Genomic DNA, 25,522 nt, shown 5'->3' with positions numbered 1-25,522 from the left:
ATAATAACTCACATTTATATAAAGTTTGGTGGTTATAGAATGTTTTATATATGCTATCTCACTTGATCTCATTTCATTCGACCTTCATGTCAGTAGGTAGTAAATAAATATTTGTTAATGGATGTTAATGAGCCACCTACCATTGTGTGGCTCAATCAATAGATCAAGGAAAAACTTCTCTTGGCTTGGCTCTGCAATGGAAACCAAGAGTTAATATCCCTTTAAAAAATACACATCAATGCAATTTGGATTAAAGTACACCTGCCCCTTAACCCTGAACAGCATGGATCCTAATCAGGAAGGCTAGATAAGGTGGTTGAAAGGTGATATTACCTTTGCTCCCTCATTCAAATAGAAGGTGCTCTCTTTAACCAAGGTGTTTCTGCTCGCTGACTTTGTGCAGAGGAATTCTTGAATACCTGCAGCCGTCCTTCCCATTATCAGCCAAAGATGCTGTTTAATTTGAAGACCTTGCTGAGGAGTGCAGCTTTCCGACAAGGAAGCCAGTTGGCAGTTCGAAATTTTCAGTAAGTGTTTGATATGGACCTTTTCTTATCCTGGAATGTGAACAGTTCTGGTGATGACTGAAATGATATTCTGCTCACAATGCAGTAAGAAAATTGCCTCCTCTAGGGGTGAACGTTGGGTCCTCTTTTTTTGAGAGGGTCATAGCCAATTTAATCTGACCAGTATTTGAGTTGTCCTTTCTTTTCTTGTTTCCACACTGATTACATTTCATTTTGGGCCTACTGTGGCAGATACCATTGTATAATTTTCATTTCTGCCATAGCTTTGGAGTTAGAACAGATTTTAGAAGTTATCTGGTCTAGTCCTTTCATTTTACAAATGAGGAAACTGAAGTCCAGAAAAAAATGTGTGACTTGCCCATTCCATTCCAGCCATATCCATTCCAGTTCATTCTATTAGAGCCCTTAAATTCTAAACAATTACCTATCTTGAGAAAATTAAAGGAACTAACTTATATTGGGCTATCACCTAATAACTGAGAGGTGAGGTGATATAGTGGATAGAGGGCAAGTTTCACAAGGACACACGAGTTTGTGCCCTGTTTCTGACATCTATTTGCTTTGGAATCTTGAGTAAGTCATTTAACCTCTGAATCAATCAATTTAATCAATAAGCATTTATTAAGCACCTGCTATCTGCCAAGACAATTCTGCTATGCACCTGTGGAGGGAGTTTCTATACTGGGCAGTTCACCTACAGGGATGAAATCACTGGTCCAGACCAGGGAGAAAAATCAGTTAATATTTGCTGCATAAAAGACATAGAAAGAACTAACTGATAGTATACCCTTCTCAACCAACTCTAATGACTTCGCATTATCTCTAAGGAAAAATATAACGTTTTTTTGTGTAGCTTTTGAAGTCATACACAATCCGGACTCAATCTATCTTTCCAGCCTCATTGGCATCACTTCCACTCTCACTCTCTGTGCTCTAGCCAAAATAGCTTTCTCTCTGTTCCTCACACATGATACTCTATCTCCCATATCTGTCCATCTCCCATGCATAGAACACATTCCTCTCTTTCTTTCACCTCCTACAGTCTTTCTCTTTCTTTAAGATGCTGCTCAATGTCAGTTATCACACCAGCATAACACATGGCTTACTGCCCAGGCATAATCAGTGACCTAATAATTTTAATAGAACACAGTTGTATCATATGTATATCCAACATTATAAATCATATTTCAAAACATAACTGCTTAAGTACTATGTTTTGTATGAAGCCTTTCCTGATTTCCCAAACTGCTAGTACCCTCCCTTTCAAACTTTATACCTCCCAAATACCAATAGCTTGTATTTAACTACTTTGAGTAGATTTGTATTTATTAATTTTGTTTTCATTCTATACGTATTTTATTTTCACTTCAGGTCTCCCCTATTAGAATGGAAAGTTCATTGGGAGAACGGATTTTTTTCATTTTTTGAAGTCTGTGCTTGGCGCCTAGTAGGCTGTCAACTGATACTTATTGATTGATTGATCTCACTCTAGGGATGCTGATGTTCATCTAATATTTGGACAGACTTAAAATTCAACACTAAAGGACTTAGAGATACATATTTTAAAAGGTCATATGTAGAAAACTTTCTGCCTAATAGGAATAATACGATTTGTTTTCCATTTACATCTGAAAACCCATTCCCTAGAACTTTAGGGCCTGCATCCATTTATATTCTCTCTGAAATGGCTATTTCTTGATTCTCGATATTGAGCCAGCAGTTGAAGAAAGATGCTTTAAAGGAAAGTTATTTTGAGGAAACAACTATAGTGGTTGCATGTTCTCAGAAAGATATATTTGTTGTAGCCCAAAGTGAGGGGCTTTCTTTTTTTCATTATAAACATGATTGTTCCAATAGGTATTTGATCTCATCAATGTGAGCACAATCTCTAACAATGCAGATAGCAAGTCACGCATGCCTCATCCTGTTCATTTTGTTCTGATCCCCCTATAAGATCACAGGTCCACCCCAAATCCTGGGGGCATTCTTAATAACCATAAACCAATTAAACCATAAACCAATTAAAAAAACAATAGCTATAAGGATTAAAATCATGTACACAAACCATAAATCCCAAACTATTTACAGTATGCCTATTAAATTCTATTCAACAAGCAGGCATTAAGAACCTATTCACTGGGAGGGTGTTGGGGAATTTAAGAGGTTGAAGGGGATACAAAGTCAAAAAAAATTAAAAATTCTCTGTCTTCTGTGTACAGTATTGGGGGATGTACACAGATAAGTAGAAGTACATACAAATTAAATACAGATTAATTTCTGAGTGCCAAGGCATGAGGACAGCACTAGCCCTAGGAATCAGAAAAGGTCTCTTGTAGGAAGGAGATGGGACCTGAGGGGCACTTTGAAGGGAGCCAGGATTTAAAGAGGGGAGATTAAGGAGGGAAGAATTCTAGGCATGGGGGGACAACCAGTGCAAAAGCAAATAGGCAGGAGATAGAATTTCAGGAACCACCAATAAGCCAGTTCTATTGGAACATAGAGTACATGTGGGTGAGTCATTTGAAATCAGCTGGAAAGATAGGCAGGAACATCAGCTGGCAACTGCATAAGGGATGAATTGGAGAGGGGAGACACTGGAAACAGGGAAACTAGTTGGAAGTCAGAACTTTGATGGCAGATTATTAGAGAGAAGGGGACAGATGTCAGAAGTGTGGAGGCAGTAGCAAAAGGTCTCGGCAAAATATAGTGCTGTTATTTTGTTAAAGTTCATGTGCATGAATTTTAATGATAGAAATAACATCTTATTTATTCAGTGACACCTGATTTTTTTTTTTGTCTGCATCCATAGCAGATTTTTAAAAAGTTTCTGTGGTGAACTTAGGGACGCAGTGTGGTGTCGCTGAAAGCACACTGGTCTGAAAAATCTGTAGACCTAGAGTCTAGATTGAGCTCTATAACTGACTCACCATGTGACCTTGGAACCCCTCTAGAACTCAGTTTCCTCACTGATAAAATGAGGGGGCGCAGACTGGAGGATCTCTGAGGTACTTCAAGGATCTAGAATTCTATGCTTCTGGCTCAGATATCTTCAAGCAGCCATGAAGAAGTCCAACAGGGTGTGCTACCATTCTCCATTCCACCCCTTCCCCCCTCATTGCTTCCTCTAGAGACACGCACACATCACGCCCAGCTACTGATGAGTTCCAGCTAAATAAAGTAAGAGCAGTTGAGTTTCAGTGAGGTCTCTGACCTTTGACATTACCCTTATGAAAGGAAAGCTATTTGACACTTGTTTGTTAAGAGTTACATTTTAACTTCGTTTATAGTCTTCAGCAAAGTGGATTTTGGCAGGAGGTTGGGAGGGTATGTTAACTTTTAATTTGATGTGTCCCGTACCTTGAAACAATAGTACTTAAAAAATGTTTTTTAATTCTGAACTGGACAAACACCAAAAAACTTAAACATTTCTGTATATAAAAGTTACAAAGAATAATTTTTAAAGAGTTATAGGAAAAAAACAAATTTAATTATGTACAGCTTTGTTTTTTCAAGTATTTACCAAATTCAGCACGTTAGTTCCAAAAGCATCCTGCTTTCCCATTTCTCTCCAAACTGCCTTCTGTTCTCTTCCATGAATTAAACAACAACAACAAAACAAAAACAAAATATTGATACTATTTTTCTTTCTTTCTTTTCTTTTTTCTTTCTCAAAATTCAGTTTCTTTCTCCCTTTCCAAAATTCCTCCCTCCCTCTTCCCCTTCTTGTCCCTTTTCTTCCTTCCTTCCTTCCTGCCTTTCTGCCTTCCTTCCTTCTTTTCTTCCTTCTCTCTCTCTCTCTCTCTCTCTCTCTTCCCTCTGTTTCCTATCCTTACCCCACCCACTTTCTCCCCACCTACTTTTTTTTTAACCCTCCTTGGTAACAAGTTACACAAAACAGATTCATGTATTGGTTATATCTAAAAATATGTGTCTCGTTCTAGAACTCTAGCCCATTGCCTCTCTTATCAAGAGGTGGAAAACATTCTTTGTTCATTGAATTAATCAGAATTCTTAAGTCTTGCACAGTAGTTTTTCTTTGCAATATTGTGATCATTATATAAATTGTTCTGGTTCTATTCACTTTACTCTGCCTCAGTTCATATACATTTCTTCCCACTTTCTTTAAATCTCTTTCATCACTTCAAACTGATCAGTAAGCACTTCTTACTTTCATTTTCTGTATGTTCTGCCATTTTCCAACTTATGGACATCCCTTTAGTTTTCAGTTCCTTGCTATATAAAAAAATTGCTATTAATATTTTGGTGTGTATATATATACATATATATGTTTTTGCATCATTTAAAATATTCTCTTTTGAGTATGCCTAGTAGTACTACCACAGGATTGAAGAATGTGGAGGTAGTAGCAAATTAATTTCCAGAATGTTAGACCAATTCATAATTTCGCCAACAGTACACTAGTTCGTCCCTCCTTTTATATCCCCTGCCACAATTGTCATTTTCATTTTTTGTAAATCTCATGGGCATGAGTTGGAACCTCAGAGTATTTTGATTTGTATTTCTCTTATGATTTAGAGCATTTTAAATGATTATGATAGCTTGCTTTTCTTCTTTTGAGAACTGCTTATATCCCTTGAATCAAAATTGTCCGTTTTCTCCCCTGTGATCATCTCTATCCCTTATTTGATCAAGAAATTTACCCCCATCCATAATTGTGAAAGATATCTCCTTTTATTGTTTTCTAACTTGTTTATGATGTAGCTTTTAATAAGACATACATTCCCTTGGAGTTTATTGTGGTATATGATGTGAGATAGTGGTCTAAATCTTAATTTCTGCCATATTGATTTCAAGGTTCCCCAGCAATTTTTGTCAGATAGTGAGTAGTTGGAATCTCTGGGTTTATCAAATTATGTTAATTTGCTCCTGTAGCTTATGTTCCTCATCTGTCTTACTGATCAACTTTTCTATTCCTTTACAAGTGCCAAATACTTTTGATGATTACCTTGCCTGATTCAGAAGGTTGTTCTGAGAATAAAGTGAGATGATGTAGGTAAACTGCTTTGCAAATAACAAAGTACTGTAGAAATGTGAGGGAGTATCACTGGTATTGGGACAGAGGTGACTCAGAGAGTCCTGGATGATTTGATCCAGACTGAATTCATCTTAGCCAAAAGGTCTAAAATTGATGAATCAGATGATTTGAAGGAGGCCATAGATATTATTTTACCTCTTTCTCAGATTAAATTAGGTTGTGTTTTCCATTCTCTTTTTCCATCCTCTCTCCATGGTCCCCCTACCTTTCTCCATAGAGCGCATCTAGAAGCATAGTGAGCTTCATGAGAAGCAGACTTCAAGACAACCCCCTTGAGGGCCCCAGGAACAAGAGTAATGAAGATCTGGTTGAGGAAGACAGGCAAAAGTTAAGGCCTTAAAAAGTAAGTCAACAATAATTTACACTTTCTTGGTGTGGTACTGTCAGAGCTTTTAGGGGAAGATAAATGAGGCTTTGTTCTTTCCCCAGGCAATGTGTCTTCTCTTACAGACAGTGAGTCTTATCTTTCCCTCCAACTCCCACAAAAGAATGAGCCACATTCCCTTCTCTCCTGATGAACTGCATCCACCATCACACTCTGCTCTGTAGCGCTGCTGCTTCCCTCACTCCCATCTGTTTTTGCCTTAGATGAGAATATTCCTAGTTTACACCTCAGGGTGTACTGAGAACTGTTCTTCCAGAAGTTATGTGGCTTTTTCCTGCATTCCTTGAAACTTCCTCTGGGATGCTTTTCAGCCTGGTACATGTTAGCTTATTGAAGGAAGTGCTGAGTTGTGGAATGTTGATGTGCTCTTGTTATGGTCTTGAAAATAGAAGGTTCATTTTATGTGACTTCCTATTGCTTGAAAATTATCTTTGGATTTTTAAACTTGTTCTCAAATGAATAGGTACAAAACCCCTACCATGGCTCCAACTAAAGCCAGACATTGTGAACCTGTATTTCCTATAATCCTACAACAATGCTCATCAGTAGTGAATAGTATTTGATTCCCAAATAATAAGAGTACACACCAGTTTCCTTTCTTTTCCCTAGGCATGGGTGTGCTGCAGCCAGCTCAAACTGCTGAAGAGAGATAATTGTTAAATTTTCAGTGTGAGCATTTAAACTTTGGAAACTGGCAAACTGCAAATGAGGGTTTGATTTATTGTTTTGTCAATTGTTTAGATTTAAGAAAAAGGTAGAGAAAATCTTAATAAATTCAGATTACACTTAAAAGTGTGTTGTTAGTAATTTTTTTTTGAAGAGCCAGCTCTTAAATACCTACCAACACCCCCCTGCCAGGATGGGAGTTGTGATGGAGAAAGAGAGGAAGCTATGAGCAGAGGTAGGGTTTGTAGTCTATTTGCCAGAACCATACAGACAACATGAAATTAAGCAATGCCAAAACTATAAGATCAGATTCTGTTAAATAAGACATACCTGAATTTTGGGCAAGTGAGGTCTCCCTCCAGATTTCTAATTCCAAAGGAGAGTGTCCTAGGAGGTACAAGACATCTAGGTTCTATCAGATCCACCACTTATTAGCTATGTGACTTAGGGTAAATCACTTAATCTCTTTGGCCTCAGTTTTTTCATTTGTAAAGTGGGGACAATGATACCTGCAATACCTATTTCACAAGTTTCTAAAATATAAACGCTCATGCTGAAAACTTAACAATCAGTTCTCTTGAGCAGTTTGAGGTGGTTCCAGCACATATCTGCATAGGGAAATGAAACTCATGGCAAGGTCTACTTGTTGGACCCTTTTGCTCTCATCTCACACTGTACTGTGGTTCTGAGAATTCTTAGTATTGGATTCTCCCAAGCCCACTCTCTGTTCTCACCCTAAAACACACAACCAAAATTCTCACTCAACACAGCCATTGCTTCACCTTCCACATTTTTCTGACTTTCAACCAGCCTGATGTAAGGGGTAATTCCAAACCCATTTCCATAAGACTTTCTTAATTAACGGAGATTAATTACTCAATACTTCCTGAATTTGTGAGGAGCAGAATTGCTGAGAGATTAGGAGACAAGAGATCCCAGTCTTTTTGTTTCCAGTTTTCAGTTCCAGGTTCCCTTTAGGTCCCTAAAAAAAAAAAGAAATTGTAACGCTTCAACCATGTCCCTGTCCCTGGCCAAAGACACTAGAGATTTTGGGGAATTTCTCACTGGGCAAGAAATTCTCTGATATCTGTTAGCTGTTGACTTGGATAAACGGATTTATTCACTATTTGCTATGTATGCATTGTGCAAGTGACATTGGTGGGAAGGGAGGTAGGCGTTGCATATATAGCTTGGAGTGCTCCTTCTCAGTTAAGGGCTAATAATTAGGAGCACAATTTGAACCTAAAAATTATTTCTCCTAGACTAACAACATTTAAGGGAACAGATAGATATGATTCTAATGCAGCATTCCTTTCCACTGAGTGAAACAGAGTTACGAGTCTCTAGCCCCAACCTCCTGCTTTCCGTCTTGGCATGAATCAAAGTCTTCTTTGGAGAAAGGTTGAGAATTGGAGTCTCTAGAGTAAAGTGTATCTTTTAGAACAATTCTAGAACTATGAATGGTTCTTACTTTTAAAAATAGAGTTCTGTTGTATGTAAAAAGATTTAAAAAAACCCATTCTTAACTTATGGGCCAGTTTTCCAACCCCTCATCTAGAGATATTTTTGCTTCTCTGTGAGTCACATCTACATAGACCCATGTTTGCGCACATAACCTACTTGCATGGGCAAAAGAGCATATAGCACACCAGTCAGTCAATAAGCATTTAATGAGTGCCCACTGTGTGCCAGGCACTGTGCTAAATGCTAGGGAAGCAAAGAAAGGCAAAAGACAGACCCTGTCCTTGTGAGGAACTCACAATCTAATGGGAGAGATGACATACAAACAAATATATACAAATAAGCCACATGTAGGATAAATAAGAAGTAATAAACAGAAGGAAGGCACTAGAATAGTGGAAGATTGGGAAAGGATCTTAGAGATGGGGTTTTAGTTGTGATTTGAAGGAAGCCAGTAGGCAGAAATGAGGAAGGAGAGCATTCCAGGCATGGGGGACAGCCAGTGAACATGCTGGGAGCTAGGAGTATCTTGTCTGTAGAACAGCATAGAGTCTAGTATCAATGGATCCCAGAGTGTGGGGGAAGGTTTGGGATGGATAGCCTGGTTAGGTTATGAAGGTCTTTGAAATCCTAACAGAATTTTTCACTTGATCCTGGAGGCTATTAAAGAGCCACTAGAGTTTGATTAGGTCACATCTGCACTTTAGGAAAATCACTTTGGTGGCTAAATGGAGGATGGACTGGGATAGGGAAAGATTCATGTCAGGGAGACCAACCAGCAGGCTATTGCAGTAATCTAGGCATGAGGCGATAAGGCCTGCACAGGGTGGTGGCAGTAACATTGAAGAGATGTTCCAAAGGTGAAATCTACAGGTATTTGGCAATACCTGGGGGGGGGGTGAGAGAGTCAAAGATAACTAAGTTCTAAGTCTGGGGGTTTGGGAAGATGGTGGTTTCCTCAACCATAATAAGGAGGTTTGGAAGCAGGGAGGGTTTGGAAACAAGTTCAGTTTTGGATATACTGAGTTTAAAGTGTCTGTAGAAGGCATCCTATAATTGAATAGATGGGAGGTGATAGATCACTAAACAAAGTAGAAAAGAGGGAAAAATAAGAGAGTCCAAGACTGGGGAACCTGGGGCTTTAATTGGATTAATATTACTTAAAGGATAAGAAATGGTCAGAGAGACAGGAGAACCAGGAGAGACTTTTACATATGGGAGCCAGTCTAGAGGAATAGCAATATAATTTCTGGTCACTTATTTTTGGCAAGAAATTAGATTAAAAAATTTTTTTTTCTAAAAACTTTGGATAATTTTTTTCTGTTCTGAGATTCTACAGTATTTTCTTTAGGAATAGCCCATTGTTTTCTGAATGTATACACACACACACACACACACACACACACACACACACACGCACACACATTCAGATTTTTTTTAACCTAAATTGCCCTAGACTTGTATTGAGGGGTCCTTAAAATATCCAACCTTCAGTTACATAAGGCACATTACTTTATGTTTGTTTATACTTTTTCTAGCCTGGAATGAGTTTAAATAGGATTCCTTCCCGCCTTGCAAACAGCTCAGTTTATAATTTACATACTCATGCTAGCAGTTTTTATTAACAACTTTGGAGGAAAGATTTATTTTCCAGACCTTTTTTTTTTTTTTGGTATTGGTGAATACTGAGGGCATCCTTTGCTTGCTTATCTAGCCTTTCACACTTGAATGGGTGTTATCTCAGGTTAGTAATCTGAGTGGCAGGAAACTCTTTTGACTTCATTTTGACAGTATTTTTTTTTTGCTGTGGTCATTTTTTAAGGGACTTTGCCTTCCCATTCTGAAAAACACATTTTTACTGGCATTTTTCAAACATTTTGTATTTTTTTTACATTTTTCTTTTCTTTTCATAGGAATCCAATTCTATTCTTCTTGGTAATATCCTTGAATTTTTTTAAGGTAACTTTTATTTTTGTTTTATTGTTTTTTAGACGTGTAATAAGCTTATCCAAACTGATTTGACTTTATCCCAACCTGATGTTAGCATGAAAATACTGTTATATAATTGCTGAATTGATTGATAAAATGAATAGTAAGTAGTAAAAACAGCAAAAAGTCTGAATGCTACTGTCTACTTAATTAATTATTATACATCAATTGTCGGGGAATTCCTGAAGCCAGAGATTCCATTCTTCCTTAGACCGGAGATCAATAAATCCCGAGGCAAAACTAGAAGATAAAAATTATACTTAGCATCAGCTGATGGGCTATTGACAATTGGATTGCAACAGCAATGAACCAAGGGAGACACACATACATAGGATTTTATACAGCCTTAGTGCAGACATTAAACACAGCAGAACTCCAGAGACTATCAGGGGAGGCTATTTAGCCACTTTTCCTTTTGGGGAGGTTTAGTAATAGAGGATAGGATTTCAGGTAATTTGGGAGAGAATGTGTTAACCTTAGGGTCTCAGAAATTGCTGAAGATCAAGTTTGGTCCAGTAGTTATGTTCTCTGTAGTTAGTCACATCAGAATATTCTGGTGAGGCAAGAAATTTCTAAGAGAGTGAAGGTTTCCTTCAACATAGAAATCAGTAAGGCTCATCCTATCCTTGCTGACTTGAGGGTCTCTACACAACCTTCTAGCTCTATTTCTTTGATTTCTAAGGTTACTTTTTTCTGGGGGAAATTTTCCCTCAGAATTCGTAGGTTACCTTCTCCAGATTGATACGTGAATGAATTTGTTATCTTTTGCTGAACTATTGTATTGCTTATATACTGATTCCACATCCACTAGGGAAGGGCATAAACATTTATATAGCACCTACTATTTGCCTGGCATCATGCTAAGTGCTTTACAAATATTATCTCATTTGATCTTTACAACATCCCTAGGAAGTAGGTGCTGGCATTATGCCCATTTTGTCATTGGGAAAACTGAGACAAACAGAAATTAAATAGTTTGCCCAAGGTCACACAGCTAGTAAGTATCTGAGGCTGCATTTGAACTCAGATCTTCTTGACTCCAGGCCCAAAGCTCTATTCACTGTTCATCAGTTTTCCCCTCTGCACGTGCCTTCACAATGGAGAGAGCCAGGAAAGCAGTCTTCCCATAAAAGGGTCAAAACTTACCTCTTTCTTCCCTCTCTCAGACCTTCAGCATCCCTATCTTCTTCTCCTTTTTTTTTTGTGAGGCAATTGGGGTTAAATGACTTGCCCAGAGTCATACAGCCAATGAGTGTCTGAGGCTGGATTTAAACTCAGGTCCTCTTAACTCCAGGGTCAGTGCTCTGTGCACTGCGCCACCTAGCTGCCCCCATCCCTATTTTCTGACATTGGAACTAAGGCCAGCAATCTTTTTACTTTTATAATGATGAATCTTCTGAGCCTCCAGAGGTGCCTCTGTATTTGTCCCTGTGTTTTCTTAGCTTTCTGAAATATCTCACTGCATATATGATCTCACCGATGTGGGTGTTTTCTCCATGTGGCAGATCACAACCCATTGTCACGGGAGTTTCTTAGCCTGAGTTCCATGAGAGCTCAGGGAGAATCTCACCCACCATGAAGTTTGTGTTACTAGGGGTCAAAAAATGAGTAGCCAGGCTGAAAATAAAATAAATTTATGAGTACATTAAGGAAGATGCTTGGGCTAGGAGTAACGTTAGCTTCTTAGGGTATAAATTGGATTTTTATAGCTTTCTAGGCCCACTTGAAGTATACATCCAATCAGCAGCGTTCAGTTAACCAATAAACATTTATTAAGCACTTACTATGTGCCAGGCATTGTGCTAACATCTAGAATACAAAAAGAGGCAAAAGACAGTCCCAGTCCTCAAGAAGCTTATGATCGAATAGAGGAAGACAGCATGCAAACAAATCTATGCAAAGCAAGCCACATATAGGATAAATAGGAAACATTCCACAGCAGAATGGAAATGAAGGATGTATACAAACCTTAGTGTCATAGGAATTGTGAAAGGTCAGGCTTGTGCCTGCAGGGAATGCATTTCTCTGAGGCTAATCTTATCAGAATTCCCTGTATTGGCAGGAAATCTCCAAGATGTTTGAGGCCCCTTGCTCATCCTGTTGTCAATAGTGAGGGAAGTAAAGAGCAAACTCTGAAGTTCTATTTCCTTGTTCTCAGAAGTTACATTATCTGAGGAGGAGATATTTCCCCTAAATTTACCTTACTAACCCTAAATTCACTAAGATAGAATTATTCTGTAATATTCTATATTATACACCATCCATACCTTTCCATCCCCTAAGACTCTAGTTCTTGTCCTTTCATAAATCTTGCACCCAGGGGGTCTACTCAATATAATGTCGGTCTACCTTTTGTCCTTATGTGGATACAAGTGGAGTTCACAAGCTCTCCATCCCTTCTGTTCTCTCTCGCTTCTTTGCTACATGAACAACCCCCCTCCACATTATGTCTCTGATGACAACTTTTATGTCACTTCTGACATATTTACATCATTATATATAATGCTTCATTGATAATATGTTAAAGCTATTTTTAGTCATCATACATTTTTACAATGCTTTTATAGTGACCTACAACGTGAATTCTTCCACGACTATGATATTTCATGCTTCATAACATCATTGGAAGTGTATTGTGTTAAAATGGTAGGACTTAATTTTAGTGAGAAGCCTAGATCATTACAAGAACCATCCAATTCCCAAAATGCAAGCAAACCAAATCTGAGTCTTGTTCATTATCAACTTGAGGTGTCTTTCCAACATATATGTACTTATAGGTCAATTTTATGGATTGCTCGTCTAACTGAATAGCATATAAACCTTTTTTCTCTGCTTGGTTTGAACTGTGTGTATAAGTGAGGGCAAACACTTGAGTAAGGATCTTATTTAGGAGTCTCTGTAACTCTCAAGGTTTGATAAAAATCATCATGTCATTTACAAACAAGACCATCTGGGTTAGCACTTCCACCTGGAGTTTGCACTGGGAATCTTCCATGTTAGTGGTGTTAGGGGAATTCCTCAACTTAGAAGTCCTAAGATCCTCCTTGTGAGTAATTCCTCCTGCTTTGGTCCATTTGACTGGAAGTCAATAATTCAAGAATTAAGGCTAGAATATTTTTAAAAATTGATTAGCATCAGCTGACAGGCAGTTGAAAGGTGGACATATATACATATATACATATAATATGTATGTATACACATACATACACATACACATACACATACACATACACACATACATATACATATACATATACATATACATATACATATACATATACATATACATATACATATACATATACATATACATATACATATACATATACATATACATATACATATACATATACATATATATACATATACATACTTTGATTATGTCATTTTCTTCCAAACCACCCCCAGCCTTGGGCAATCTAATCAAAGAATTTATCCCCACCCAAACCTGAGTAGAACACAATGGGCTTCCCCACCTGGGTGGGGTCTGAACAAGATTGAGGAGAGAGCTAATCCAATCTCATTATCAATAATGTCTTTCAGATGCTGACTTGGCCTGGTAGAGAATAAGGTTTCAGAAAGGGATAAATCCTATGTCTCCCCAATATTAACAATTAGTTAATAGTCATCCCTCTCATGCACAATCTATTTTCTCCATAGTGGTAAGCAACTGAGAATAACCGATGTCTATTATATGCCTTGCTTGACATTAATAATAAGAGAGTCACTGAAAAGTTGCCTCTGTGATAATATCATTTAAGGAATGTTAAGTGATTTTAATATGCATACCTTTTTGGAAGAGGGCTTTTAAGGAAGCATTTTGTTCTTTGGAATCACATTTTTTTTTAACTCCATGAATAGTATATATTGTATGTTGTAGGCCAGGAAATCTTGGTTTTTCAGACCTTGTTGTTGTTATTGTTGTTGATGTTTGTCCTTCATTCTTGAAAAAGACCATGACATTAGGGAGGTAATGCTATGACTTGCAAGTGAATTGGATTTAAGTGATGGAGGACTACGCAGAGTCATCAGCCTCACTTCCAGTGGCAAGATACAGATCAAGATGACTGGAGATGACCCCTTTTTTTTTTATTTTTAGTTTTCAACATTCACTTCCACAAGATTTTGAGTTCCAAATTTTCTCCCCATCTCATCCCTCCCCCCACCCCAAGATGGCATGCATTCTGAATACCCCTTGCCCTTCTATTTTCCTGTAGGGCAGGATAGATTTCTATACCCCATTGCATGTGTATCTTATTTCCTAGTTGCATGTGAAAACAATTTTTAACATTTGTTTTTAAAACTTCGAGTTCCAAATTTTCTCCCTTCCTCCCTCTCTACCTACCCTCATTGAGAAGGTAAGCAACTCAATACAGATTATACATGTGTAGTCATGCAAAACACTTCCATAGTAGCCATGTTGTAAAAAAACTAACTATATTTCCCTTCATCCTATCCCACTGACTGTTTATTCTGTTCTCTCTTTTGACCCTGTCTTTCCTCAGAAGTGTTTGCTTCTGATTACCCCTTCCCCCAACCTGCCCTCCCCTTTATCATCCTCCCCCACCCAGGGGTCCATACCCAATTGAGTGTGTATGTTATTCCTTAAGCCAAATCTGATGAGAATAAGATTCACTCATTCTTTCTCATCTTCCCCCACTTCCCCTCCACTATAAGAGCCTTTTCTTGACTGTTTAATGTGAGATAATTTATACCATTCTACCTCCCCCTTTCTCCTTCTCCCAGTATAATCCTCTCTCACCCCTTAATTTTATTCTCCAGACATCACCCCATTCATCTTCAACTCACCCCATGCCATCTATCTATTGATGTATCTACACATATAATTTTTTTCCCCTCCAACTACCCTAATACTGACAAAGATCTCATGAATTACAAATATCATCTTTCCATGTAGGAATGTAAACAGTTCAACCTTAATAAGTCCTTTATGATTTCTCTTTCCTGTTTACCTCTTCATACTTCTCTTGAGTCTTGTATTTGAAAGTCAAATTTTCTATTCAGCTCTGGTCTTTTCATCAAGAATGCTTGAAAGTCCTCTATTTCCCTGAATGACCATTTTTTTCCCCTGAAGGATTATACTGAGTTTTGCTGGGTAGGTGATTCTTGGCTATAATCTTATCTCCTTTTAGGCAGCTAGGTGGGGCAGTGGATAGAGCTCTGGACTTGGAGTCAAGAGGATCTGAGCTCAAATCCAACTTCAGACACATAACACTCACTAGCTGTGTAACCCTGGGCAAGTCACTTAACCCCATTGCCCCATTAAAAATTTTTTAAAAATTAAAAAAAAATCCTATCTCCTTCAACCTCCAGAATATTATATTGCAGGCCCAATTAAAGGGTCTACTGCTTCTAGCATCTGGCTTTTCTGTAAAACCCTTCCTCTAAGATCTAGCAACGAAGCCAACAATAGTTTATAAACAATAAGCACAGTGGAATCTTGTACTCTTTTAGTCAATTACTTGATTGTAAAGACATGATCTACTATGGAATATTGTTTGTGAAAGCCTACTTTTTTTTTTCCTTGTGCTGCTATTAAGGCTGACTTTAACATGTTGCTGCTGTTCAGTCATTCTTCAGCTGTGTGTGACTCTTTGTGACCCCTCTGGGGTTTTCTTGGCAAGGATACCAAAGTGGTTTGCCTTTTCCAGCTCATTTTACAGATGAGGAAATTGAGGCAAATAGGGTTAAGTGACTTGCCCAGGGTCACATAGCTGGTAAGTGCCTGAAGTCAGATTTGAACTCACAAAGATTAGTCTTCCTGACTTAAGGCTTAGTGCAGTATATACTGTACCACCTACCTGCCCAACTTTGATATGTGTGTAGATTATTTTATTTTCTATAGTGGAAAAATGGGCATATGAGCCAGTAGTTATTAATTTTTTCATCACCTTACTTAAAGGTGATCATGTTTATTATTTACCCCCAAGTATTTGGTATTTGTTGCTCTCCCAGATATTTTGAGAACTGATTCCCTCAGTATCCTTATGTTTATTCTGTTACCTCCATCACAGACCTGGGTCTGAGCCTTACAGGATCATCCATCTAGACCTGAAAAGGAGGGACTTTGGAGATCACCTAATCCAATGTTTTCTTTTTACAGGTGAGGAAACAGAAGTCCAAAGAGACTTGCCCAAGGTCACAGAGGTAGTAAGAATACTCTGTGTTTATTTGGCTTAATCTAGCTGTTCTTTAGGGGCAGCTAGATGGCACAGCAGTTAGAGTGCCAGGCCTAGAGTCAGGAAGATTCATCTTCATGAGTTCAAATCTGTCCTTAGACACTTACTAGCTGTGTGACCCTGGGCAAGTCACTTAACCTGTTTGCCTCAGTTTCCTCATCTGTAAAATGAGCTGGAGAAGGAAATGGCAAACCACTCCAGTATCTGTGCCAAGAAACCCCCAAATGGCATGACAAAGAGTCAGACACAGCTGAAATGACAGCTGCTCTTCCCATCTTTCCTTCCTTTGATGCCTCTGCTGGACTATTGCCTTATCATGCTGTCCACACTCATCTCCTCCCACTGCTACCTTGGACTTCAACCCTACGTCCCCAGCTTCTGACAAGGAAACTTTTGGATTATCTTTCTAGGAAAAAAAGACCCGCTTGTCACTTCCTACCATCTCTAAAACGTGCTACCATGAATGTACCCCATGAAGCTTTCACTTATGTGTTGTCTTCCTTTATTAGAATGTAAGCTCATGGAGGGTAGGAAACGTCTTCCTTGTTTCTATTTGTATCCCCAGCACTTAGCACAGTGCTTAGCACATAGTTAAGTAGTATGTCTATCTGTCTGTCTATCTATCTATTTCCACCTACCTACCTACTTCCCCACACAGTGCATTTGAGACTGTGACGTTAGAGTCCAAATGTGGAATCTATATTGTGTTTGATGGAGAAAATAATTTACTCTAGCTTTTTTTCCCCACTTTTCATTTGTTGATTGCCTTCCTTTCACATTTATCTTTTAAATGTTCTTGTGATGTTCTCACTTAAATGTGTCCCTTGACAAGCTTTCTGTAAATGTCTCTTTCCCTCCACCACTTGTAAAAAACTCTTTATGAGATTATGCTCATAACCTACCACTATGTTCCAAAAGATTTTATAAATGGTCTTCTATCCTAAACCACTTTCTTGCTCCCCCACAACTAATTTTAGCTGAATTGGTTTTGTCTGTACTAAAACTTTTAAAATTTTATATAATCTAAATTATCCATTTTATTTTCTGTGGACCTCTCTGTCTCTTGCCTGGTCATGACCTCTTCCCTTATCCATAGATCTGACAGGTAATTACTCCAGTTTTCTAATGACATTATCCTTTATGACTAAATCAGGTACCCATTTTGTGTTTATCTTGCTACATGGTATGACATGTTTTTCTATGCCTTATTTCTGCTAGTCTGCTTTTTAGCTTTCACAGCAGTTTTTGTCAAATAGTGAATTCTTGCCCCAGTAGCCTGGGTCTTTGGGTTTCTCAAACACTGGGTTACTGTGCTCATTTACTTCTGTATATTGTATACCTAATCTGTACCTCTGGTCAACCACTCTATTTTTTACCCAGTTCCAAATTGTTTTGACAATAAAATTTTTGTAGTATTGGAGATCCAATATTGCTAGGCCCCCTTCCTTCTCATTTTTTTTTCATTGATTCTGTTGATATGCTGGACTTTTTGTTCCTCCAGATGAATTCTGTCATTTTTTTTAGCTCTATAAAGTAATTCTTTAACATTTTGATTAGTATGGCACTGAATAAGTAAGTTAATTTAGGTAATACTGTCAGTTTTATTATTGGCTTGGCCTACCCATGAGTAATTAATATTTCTCCATTTATATGAATCTTTTTATTCAGGTGAAGAATGTTTCATAATTGTTTATATAGTTCCTGTGTGTGTCTAGACATGTAGACTCTGAAGTATTTTATACTGTCTAGTTATTTTAAATGGAATTTCTCCATCTCTTCCTCCTGGGTTTTGTTGATAATATATAGGAATGCTAATGACACATGTGGGTTTATTTTATATATGGCAACTTTACTGAATTTTTTAATTGTTTCGATTAATTTTTTAGTTGATTCTCTGAGTTCTCTAAGTAAGCATCATATCATCTGCAAAAAGTGATAGCTTTGTTTCTTCTTTGTCTATTTTTATTCTTTAATTTCTTTTTCTTATTGTATGACTAGATATTGAATAGTAATAGTGATAATGTATATCCTTGCTTGACCTCTGATCTTATTGAAACGTCTTCTAGCTTATCCTAATTATAGATAATACTTGCTCTTGGTTTTAAATAGATAGTACTTATAATTTTAAAGAAAAGTACATTTATTTCTGTGCTTTCTAGGGTTTTTGACAGATATAGGTGTTATATGTTGTCAAAAGCTTTTTCTGCAGCTATTGAAATAATCATATTATTTTTGTTGGTTTTGTTATCAATGTGGCGAATTATACTAAGGATTTTCCTAATATTGAACTAGTCCTGCATTCCTGGTATAAATTCAGACTGGTCATAGCATATGATCTTTGTGATATATTGCTGCAATCTCCTTGCAAATATTTCATTGAACATATTTGTTTTAATATTCATTAGGGAAATTAATCTATAGTTTTTTTGAGTCTCACTGGTTTAGGTATCAGCACCATATTTGTGTCATAGAAGGAGTTTGATAGGCCTCCTTCTTTATCTATTTTTCCCCAAATAGTTGGAATTAATTGTTTTTAAATATTTGGTAGAATTGCTCATAAATCCATAAGTTCCCAGGGTTTTTTTTTTGGGGGGGGGCTAGGCAATGGGGTTAAGTGACTTGCCCAGGGTCACACAGCTAGTAAGTGTTATGTGTCTGAGGCCGGATTTGAGCTCAGATCCTCCTGAATCCAGGGCTGGTGCTCTATCCACTGCGCCACCTAGCTGCTCTGTGTTTTTTTTTTTAAGGGAAGGTTTTTTTAATGGCTTTTAAATTTTTTTTCTAAGAAAAAGTTATTTAACTGTTGTATTAATCTGAGCAATTTATATTTTTGTAAATATTCGGTCAATCAATAAACATTTATTAAGTGCCACTAGGTGCCAGGCACTGTTTTAAGTGTTGGGGATACAAAAAGAGGCAAACACCAAAGAACAAACCAATTTTTTAAACCAACCAATAATTTAGTCAACAAATTGGTTAATATGGTGGTAAAATCCATCAAAATGGCATTCTGATTTCTTAATGACAGAACAAGTGAGTGAACTTTTCATTTTTCTATTGCATGGGGTGAAAGCAGAGCAAACTTATAAGCACAATCGAAGACTTTGCCATCAGTAGAGGTAGTTTGTCCTTCATACTGGGCCCAAGGGTTAATAATTAGCCTTTATGACAACTATTTGAGTGATAGTAATATATGAATTTTAATAGAATGTAATTTCACTTAGTTGTACTTAATTTTCACTGACAAGCAATAGAAATCACTGTCAAATGGGAGCTACAATGTAACAAAGGAACAAATTTTCCCAGTTAATAGACATTACCCTAATAACAGCACAATTATTCACTCCCTCCTTCACAGTGATCATTCAAATTCTAAACCACAGTTCTGCTAATTATATTTAAATATGTTAACTTCACAAAATCAAGGGACAGTCACTCTAATTTGTTTTTTTTTAAACAAAGGATAAATCACTAAGGTTTTTTAAAAAAGTACTTTTGTCTTTTGTTTGTTTGTTTGTTTCCCATACAGATGTGGAAAATCAGTACAAAGCAATGTCCAGTTGAAAGGACGTCATCTCTTAACTCTAAAAGATTTTACAGGAGAAGAAATCAAGTATTTGCTTTGGCTATCAGCAGATCTGAAGCACAGAATAAAACAGAAAGGAGAGGTATATAAAGCTTTCAACTTAACAGACAAAAGATTACTCAATAGCAGCCTTCCCAGTAAACCCTGGGAATCAAATTTTCTCTATTATATAGCCAAGGAATGAAACCACTCAGATAAGCTGATTGGTTACTTTGGAATGGAAAATGAATACACTGTGGGCAGCAAAATGAGTGGCTTGATGATAAATTATAGGATTTCATTTGTGTGGAGTATTCAAGTTCATTTTTAGAAAACTGGATCAGAACCTAAGGAAATTATTCATAGTGAAACATTTTGTTTTTTCTTGCACTAATTCTCTTCTCTCATGTCCCCTCATGTCCTACCAAATGAAAAAAAGAAATATCATTCTCTAAATTTCAGTTTCAGAATGTATATACAAATCTGAATATATTATGAGAGAGAGAGAGAGAGAGAGAGAAAGGGAGGGAGGGAGGGAGGGAGAGAGGAGAGAGAGAGAGAGAGAGAGAGAGAGAGAGAGAAAATTCAACGATCTCAAGGTAAACAGTTCTTTGCTTGAAGTCCTGTGCTAAGGAGACCATCTGCTACACTTCCATATAGCTCAAACTGTTTAGAAGTTATTATTTCCATCAAAAAGAAATTTGCCTTCTTGGTACTTCCATCTATTACTTCCCTTGGGACCAAAAAGAACAAGGGTAACCCTTCTTCCATTGGATAATCTTTCAAGATAAAATGAGATAATGTATCTAAAATGATTTGTAAGCATCAAAGTACCATATTTCTCTGCATTTCACTTTCAAATCATATACACACATATGTGTGTAATTTACAATTATATATATTATACCTACACACATAAATGTGTATATGTATGTGTGTATATGTATGTGTATATATATATACACATACATATATGTGTGTACACATACACGTACATACTTATTATACCTCTCTGTCCTTCATCAAGGCATTTAAACTCTATAAGCCCCAATTTCCTCATCTATAAAATAGGGATAATTACACTTACCTCACAGGGTTGCTGTGAGGATCACAGAAGCACTGAATCTCTTTTTTATAAAGGTTTTATTGATCTTTTGTTTTTCATATCTTCATAGTTTTTCCCAGTATCCCTCCCCCTCCTCTTCCCAGAGAGCCATCCCATATTAAAGAGAGAGAGAGAGAGAGAGAGAGAGAGAGAGAGAGAGAGAGAGAGAGAGAGAGAAGAGGAAAAAAAATAACTACAACTGATCAATACATTGAAAAAGTGTGAAAATATGTACAATGCATAATACATCTCACCTCCATGTTGGGGGGGGTGTTCTCTTTATCTCTTCTTTTGAGTTATGTTACAGATTTATAATTTTGCTACATTCATTTTTTATTTTTGTAAGTAATTCTTTCTATTTGCTTTCTTGTAGTCATGGTATATATTGTTTTGGGAGGCTCTCCTTACTCTACTCTTTATCAATTCATGTAGATCTTTCCATGCTTCCCTGTATTCATCATATACATCATTTCTTATAGCACAGTAATATTCCACCACATTTGTGCACTAGAATTTTTTAAATCATTTCCTAATTGAAGAGTATCTACTTTGTTTCCAATTCTTGGTATCACAAAAAAAGTGCTATAAATATTTTGGTGTATATGAGGACTTTCCTTCTTATCAATGGCTCCCTTGGGATATAAGCTCAGTAATCGAATCTGTGGGTTAAAGAATATGGACATTTTAGTCACCTTAGTGGCATAATTCCAAATTTTTTTCCAAAATGGTTGTGCCAATTCACAGCTTCAACAATGTAATAATGTGCCTATCATCCCACACCACTCCAGAATTCAGCATTGCCATTTTTTGTCATCTTTACCAATTGCTGGTGTTGTTTTGATGAGCATTTCTCTTATTAGTGATTTGGAGCATTCTTTCATGTGGTTGTAAATATTTGTAATTCTCTTGAGAACTATTTATTCATATCCCTTGACCACTTACCTATAGGGAAATATATATTTATATATGTGTGTGTAGATATATATATAGATATATATATAGATATCTATATCTATATATATATATCTATATATATATATATATATCTACATATATATCTACACACACACACATACAGATATACACACACACATATATACACACATAATTATTAATTATTTATATATCTTGGATATGAAACATTTATCAGAGAAATTTGGTACAAAGATTTTTCTTCATTCATGTAGTCAAAGTTATTTATTTTATCTTTTATAATTGCCTCTATCTCTTGTTTGGTTAAGAATACATGTCATACACATAGTTGTGAAAAGTATATGATCTGCTTCTCTTCTAATTTTTTTAATAGTATAATCTTTAGTATTAAGGTTGCATATTCATTTAAAATGCACTGTGGAATGTGGTGTATGTAAGGTGCTGGACTAAGTCTAATTTCTGCCGGACTACTCTCTAGTTTTCCCAACAGTTTTAATCAAATAGGGAGTTTTTTGTAGGTAGGTTTGATTTATATCAGGAAGGCAAGGGTGGTTCAACAATAGGAAAACAACATTATCATATGAAAAACAAAAACATCTAACACATACAGAACATGTATCTCAATAAATACAGAAAAAAGTCTTTGACAAAGTACAACATTCATGCAAAAAAAAAGCTACAAAATATAGGAATAGAGGGATCTTTTTAAAATCATAAAAAATACCAATTAAAACCAAAAGCAAACCTTATGTACAGTGAGGATACAGTAGATCCATTTCCAATAAATATGGCAGTAGAGCAACGATATACATTTTGTCCATTATTATTTGATACAGTTCTGGAAATACTAGCAATAACAATAAGACAAGAGAAATAAACTAAAGGCTTAAAGATATATAAAGAGGAGAAAAAACTATCCCTATTTATTCAATATACTTATAAAATCCTAGGGAATAAGCAAACATACTAATGGAAATAATAGTTTCTGTAAAGTTGCAGGCTATAAAATAAGCCCTCAGAAATCAACCACACTTCTAAATGACAGTTTCTAACAAAACCCTAGAAGAAATAATAGAAAAGGAAATTCCCATAGCTACAATATGCATAAAGTATCTGGGAATGGATCTACTAAAGCACACAAAAACCTGTATAGAGTAAATTACAAAGTCCTCCTTAAAGAAATAACAAACAACTTGAATAGCTAAAGGAATGTTTAGTGTTCATGGTTGGGCCTTGCCAATAGAATAAAAAAAAAAAGACAATACTACCAAAGTTAATGTGCACTTTTAATGTTTTGCCAACCAAATTATCGAGGGGATACTTTATAGAATTTGATTTAAAAAAGAACAATTCATTTGGAAAAAACAAAAGATCTAGAATATCAAAAAGAATGAAAAGAGGTAGGTACAAAAGAAGAATAGCACTTCTAGACCTCACAGTATGTCATAAAGCAGTAGTTATCAAAATCATATGGTACTAGTTAAAAAAATAGGGAGAGCAATCAGTATAACAGACTAGACGGGGAGAATCAGAAACAATTGAACTCAGTAACCCAGTGTTTAATAAGTAAAAACACTGAATGTCAGAGTAGGAAGGATCTTTGGTGGTCATCTAGTCCAATCCATACACTCTAAAATCCCCACTACATTTATGTGAGTAGTTATTAATATTATTCTGACAGATATTATTATATTATTATATTCTGACAGATATAATTAATTCGGAAGATATCTGAAAAAAAAAAAAGGGCCAGTATTGCCACATGTATCCAAGAAGAGAGAGGAGGCAGTGAGAAGAAGTGGAAATGGGTGTTTAACAATTATCTTTATTTAGAATTTACATAGCCCTTTATGTTTGAAAAGCATTTTAGGCATTCTTTAGTCACACCTGTGGCTTGACAGTCAATCTATGGTCAGGGCTTTCTGACTTGGAATCCAGGGACCCCAAAAAAGACTCCATGGAGAGATTTCAGGAAGTCTGTGAACTTGGATAGAAGGTGGGGGAGGGGTGGCAGGGAATCATATCTCTCTAACCTCTAACTAAAAATTAGCATTTCCTTCAAGTGTGAATGTAGGTAACAAACATTCTAAAAAGGGACCTGTAGGTTACATCAGACTGCTGAAGGGGTCCATGATACCAAAAATGTTAAGAATCCCTGGTCTAAATAATAGCAAAAGCATTATCTGTTCTAAGACTAATTAATTCCAAGTGTTCAAAACTTTTTTTTAAAGGGTGTCTGGATGAAAAAAAGTGCAATGGCAATACACAATGCCATTAAACAACATATACAGATGTGTGTGTGTGTGTGTGTGTGTGTGTATGTGTGTATGTGTGTGTCTGTCTCTGTCTGTCTGTCTAGGAAGAGAGACAGAGAAAGAGACAGAGAGTAGAAAGTATTTGCTCCTAAATCTTTTAATTCAAGTTTCAGAGATTTGAAACAGAGGAAACTTTGGTGGGTTGGGTTTCTCTTGTAGATAAGAACCTTGGCAATTGTTGGCATTGACAGCTTAACTTAACTTAAGCAGAACGGTAGACTAACTTGTCCTCTTGGGTAGTCTTCCCTAGCAAGGGTCCTAAAAGGAAAAAGAAAGGGAAAAAGAAAAGGAAAGAAAAGAAAAGAAAAGAAAGGGGAAAAGAAAAGAAAAAGCAGAGGCTTTTTTGCTTGGTTATCTACACACAGGACAGGAAGGAGGAGGAGCCCCTCCTATCTTCCAAGCAGGTCTTTCCAAACATATGTAAACAAGCCCTTTCCTATCCCAAGTTAAGGTTTATACAAAGTTTATCTGAAACTTTGTGGTTTAGACATTGACATAAATTAGAGTCCCAGCTTGTTTCCTGAGTTGTAGAGAAGGCTGATAAATATTTGTCCATTAAGTCATATCACCTTTTGAAAGAAGCTCCAGGAGTGGGGTATCAATAGGATGGGGAGGGATATGTTCTGGTTCTTCATAAAATATAAATCATCATTGGGATGTCAAGAAAAAATAGAATGATTTTTAATCCTTAAAGGCTAGCCTGGAAACACAAGTAAAATTTCTTCAAATGACTGAGAATTTTAGCGGTGAGGCTGGGGTGGGGTGAGGAGGGTGCTGCTGCCTTTCATCTTCTTCCTTAATCTACCACTTTTTTATAAGATGTGAAATAATTTTAAAACTCCTATTTTTTCAATGTTTTGGACATATTATGAAGGGAGAATAAGCAGAGTTAGTATTAATCACTTAAAGATTGTTTATTCTGACTGCTTCACTCTATAAAGCATGTTTAAAATACAGCTGATAGTTTTATAACTCACTTCCTATCCTTGGTTTTCAGTATTTGCCTTTGTTACAAGGGAAATCCCTCAGCATGATTTTTGAGAAAAGAAGCACAAGGACAAGATTGTCAACAGAAACAGGTGAGTCTCATTGCAAAGGGCAGTCTATTCTATAAGGCTCCATAGGGGAAAACACACGTCATCATTCTAAGGAAGTGGTGGAAATGTCTGCATCCCTATTCCACTTGGGTGGAAGGATGTGCAAGGGTCGTTCTCGGCATAGCGTTTTCTGTTGGACATGGATGTCACTGGGAAATCCTATCTTCAAAGAAGTCCATACCCACTCACTGTGCACACTGTTTCTTCTTTATCAATGGAAGTG

The 25,522-nt window shown here is 36.7% G+C and overlaps 1 protein-coding gene across 2 annotated transcripts in view; it reads left to right on the top strand.

The window, feature by feature from the left end:
• Positions 1–316: 316 nt before the first annotated feature.
• OTC (ornithine transcarbamylase) overlaps positions 317–25,522 on the top strand; it is a 69,894-nt gene continuing 44,688 nt past the window's right edge. Inside the window, exons 1-3 of one of the 2 annotated variants that reach the window (XM_020979641.2) lie at positions 317–527; positions 19,814–19,952; positions 25,200–25,281. In XM_020979641.2, coding sequence (XP_020835300.1) covers positions 451–527; positions 19,814–19,952; positions 25,200–25,281 — 298 coding nt within the window. In that variant the 5' untranslated portion in view covers positions 317–450. The remainder of the gene's footprint in view (positions 528–19,813; positions 19,953–25,199; positions 25,282–25,522) is intronic. The other variant, XM_020979640.2, reaches the window with a different exon arrangement.

This window comes from Phascolarctos cinereus, unplaced genomic scaffold (assembly GCF_003287225.1).
Source record: "Phascolarctos cinereus isolate Bilbo 61053 unplaced genomic scaffold, phaCin_HiC Scaffold_726;HRSCAF=1367, whole genome shotgun sequence".
NCBI classification, from domain to species: Eukaryota; Metazoa; Chordata; class Mammalia; order Diprotodontia; family Phascolarctidae; genus Phascolarctos; species Phascolarctos cinereus.
The sequence above is the reverse complement of the archived record's forward strand: the minus strand, read 5'-3'. Positions and strand labels throughout refer to the sequence as shown.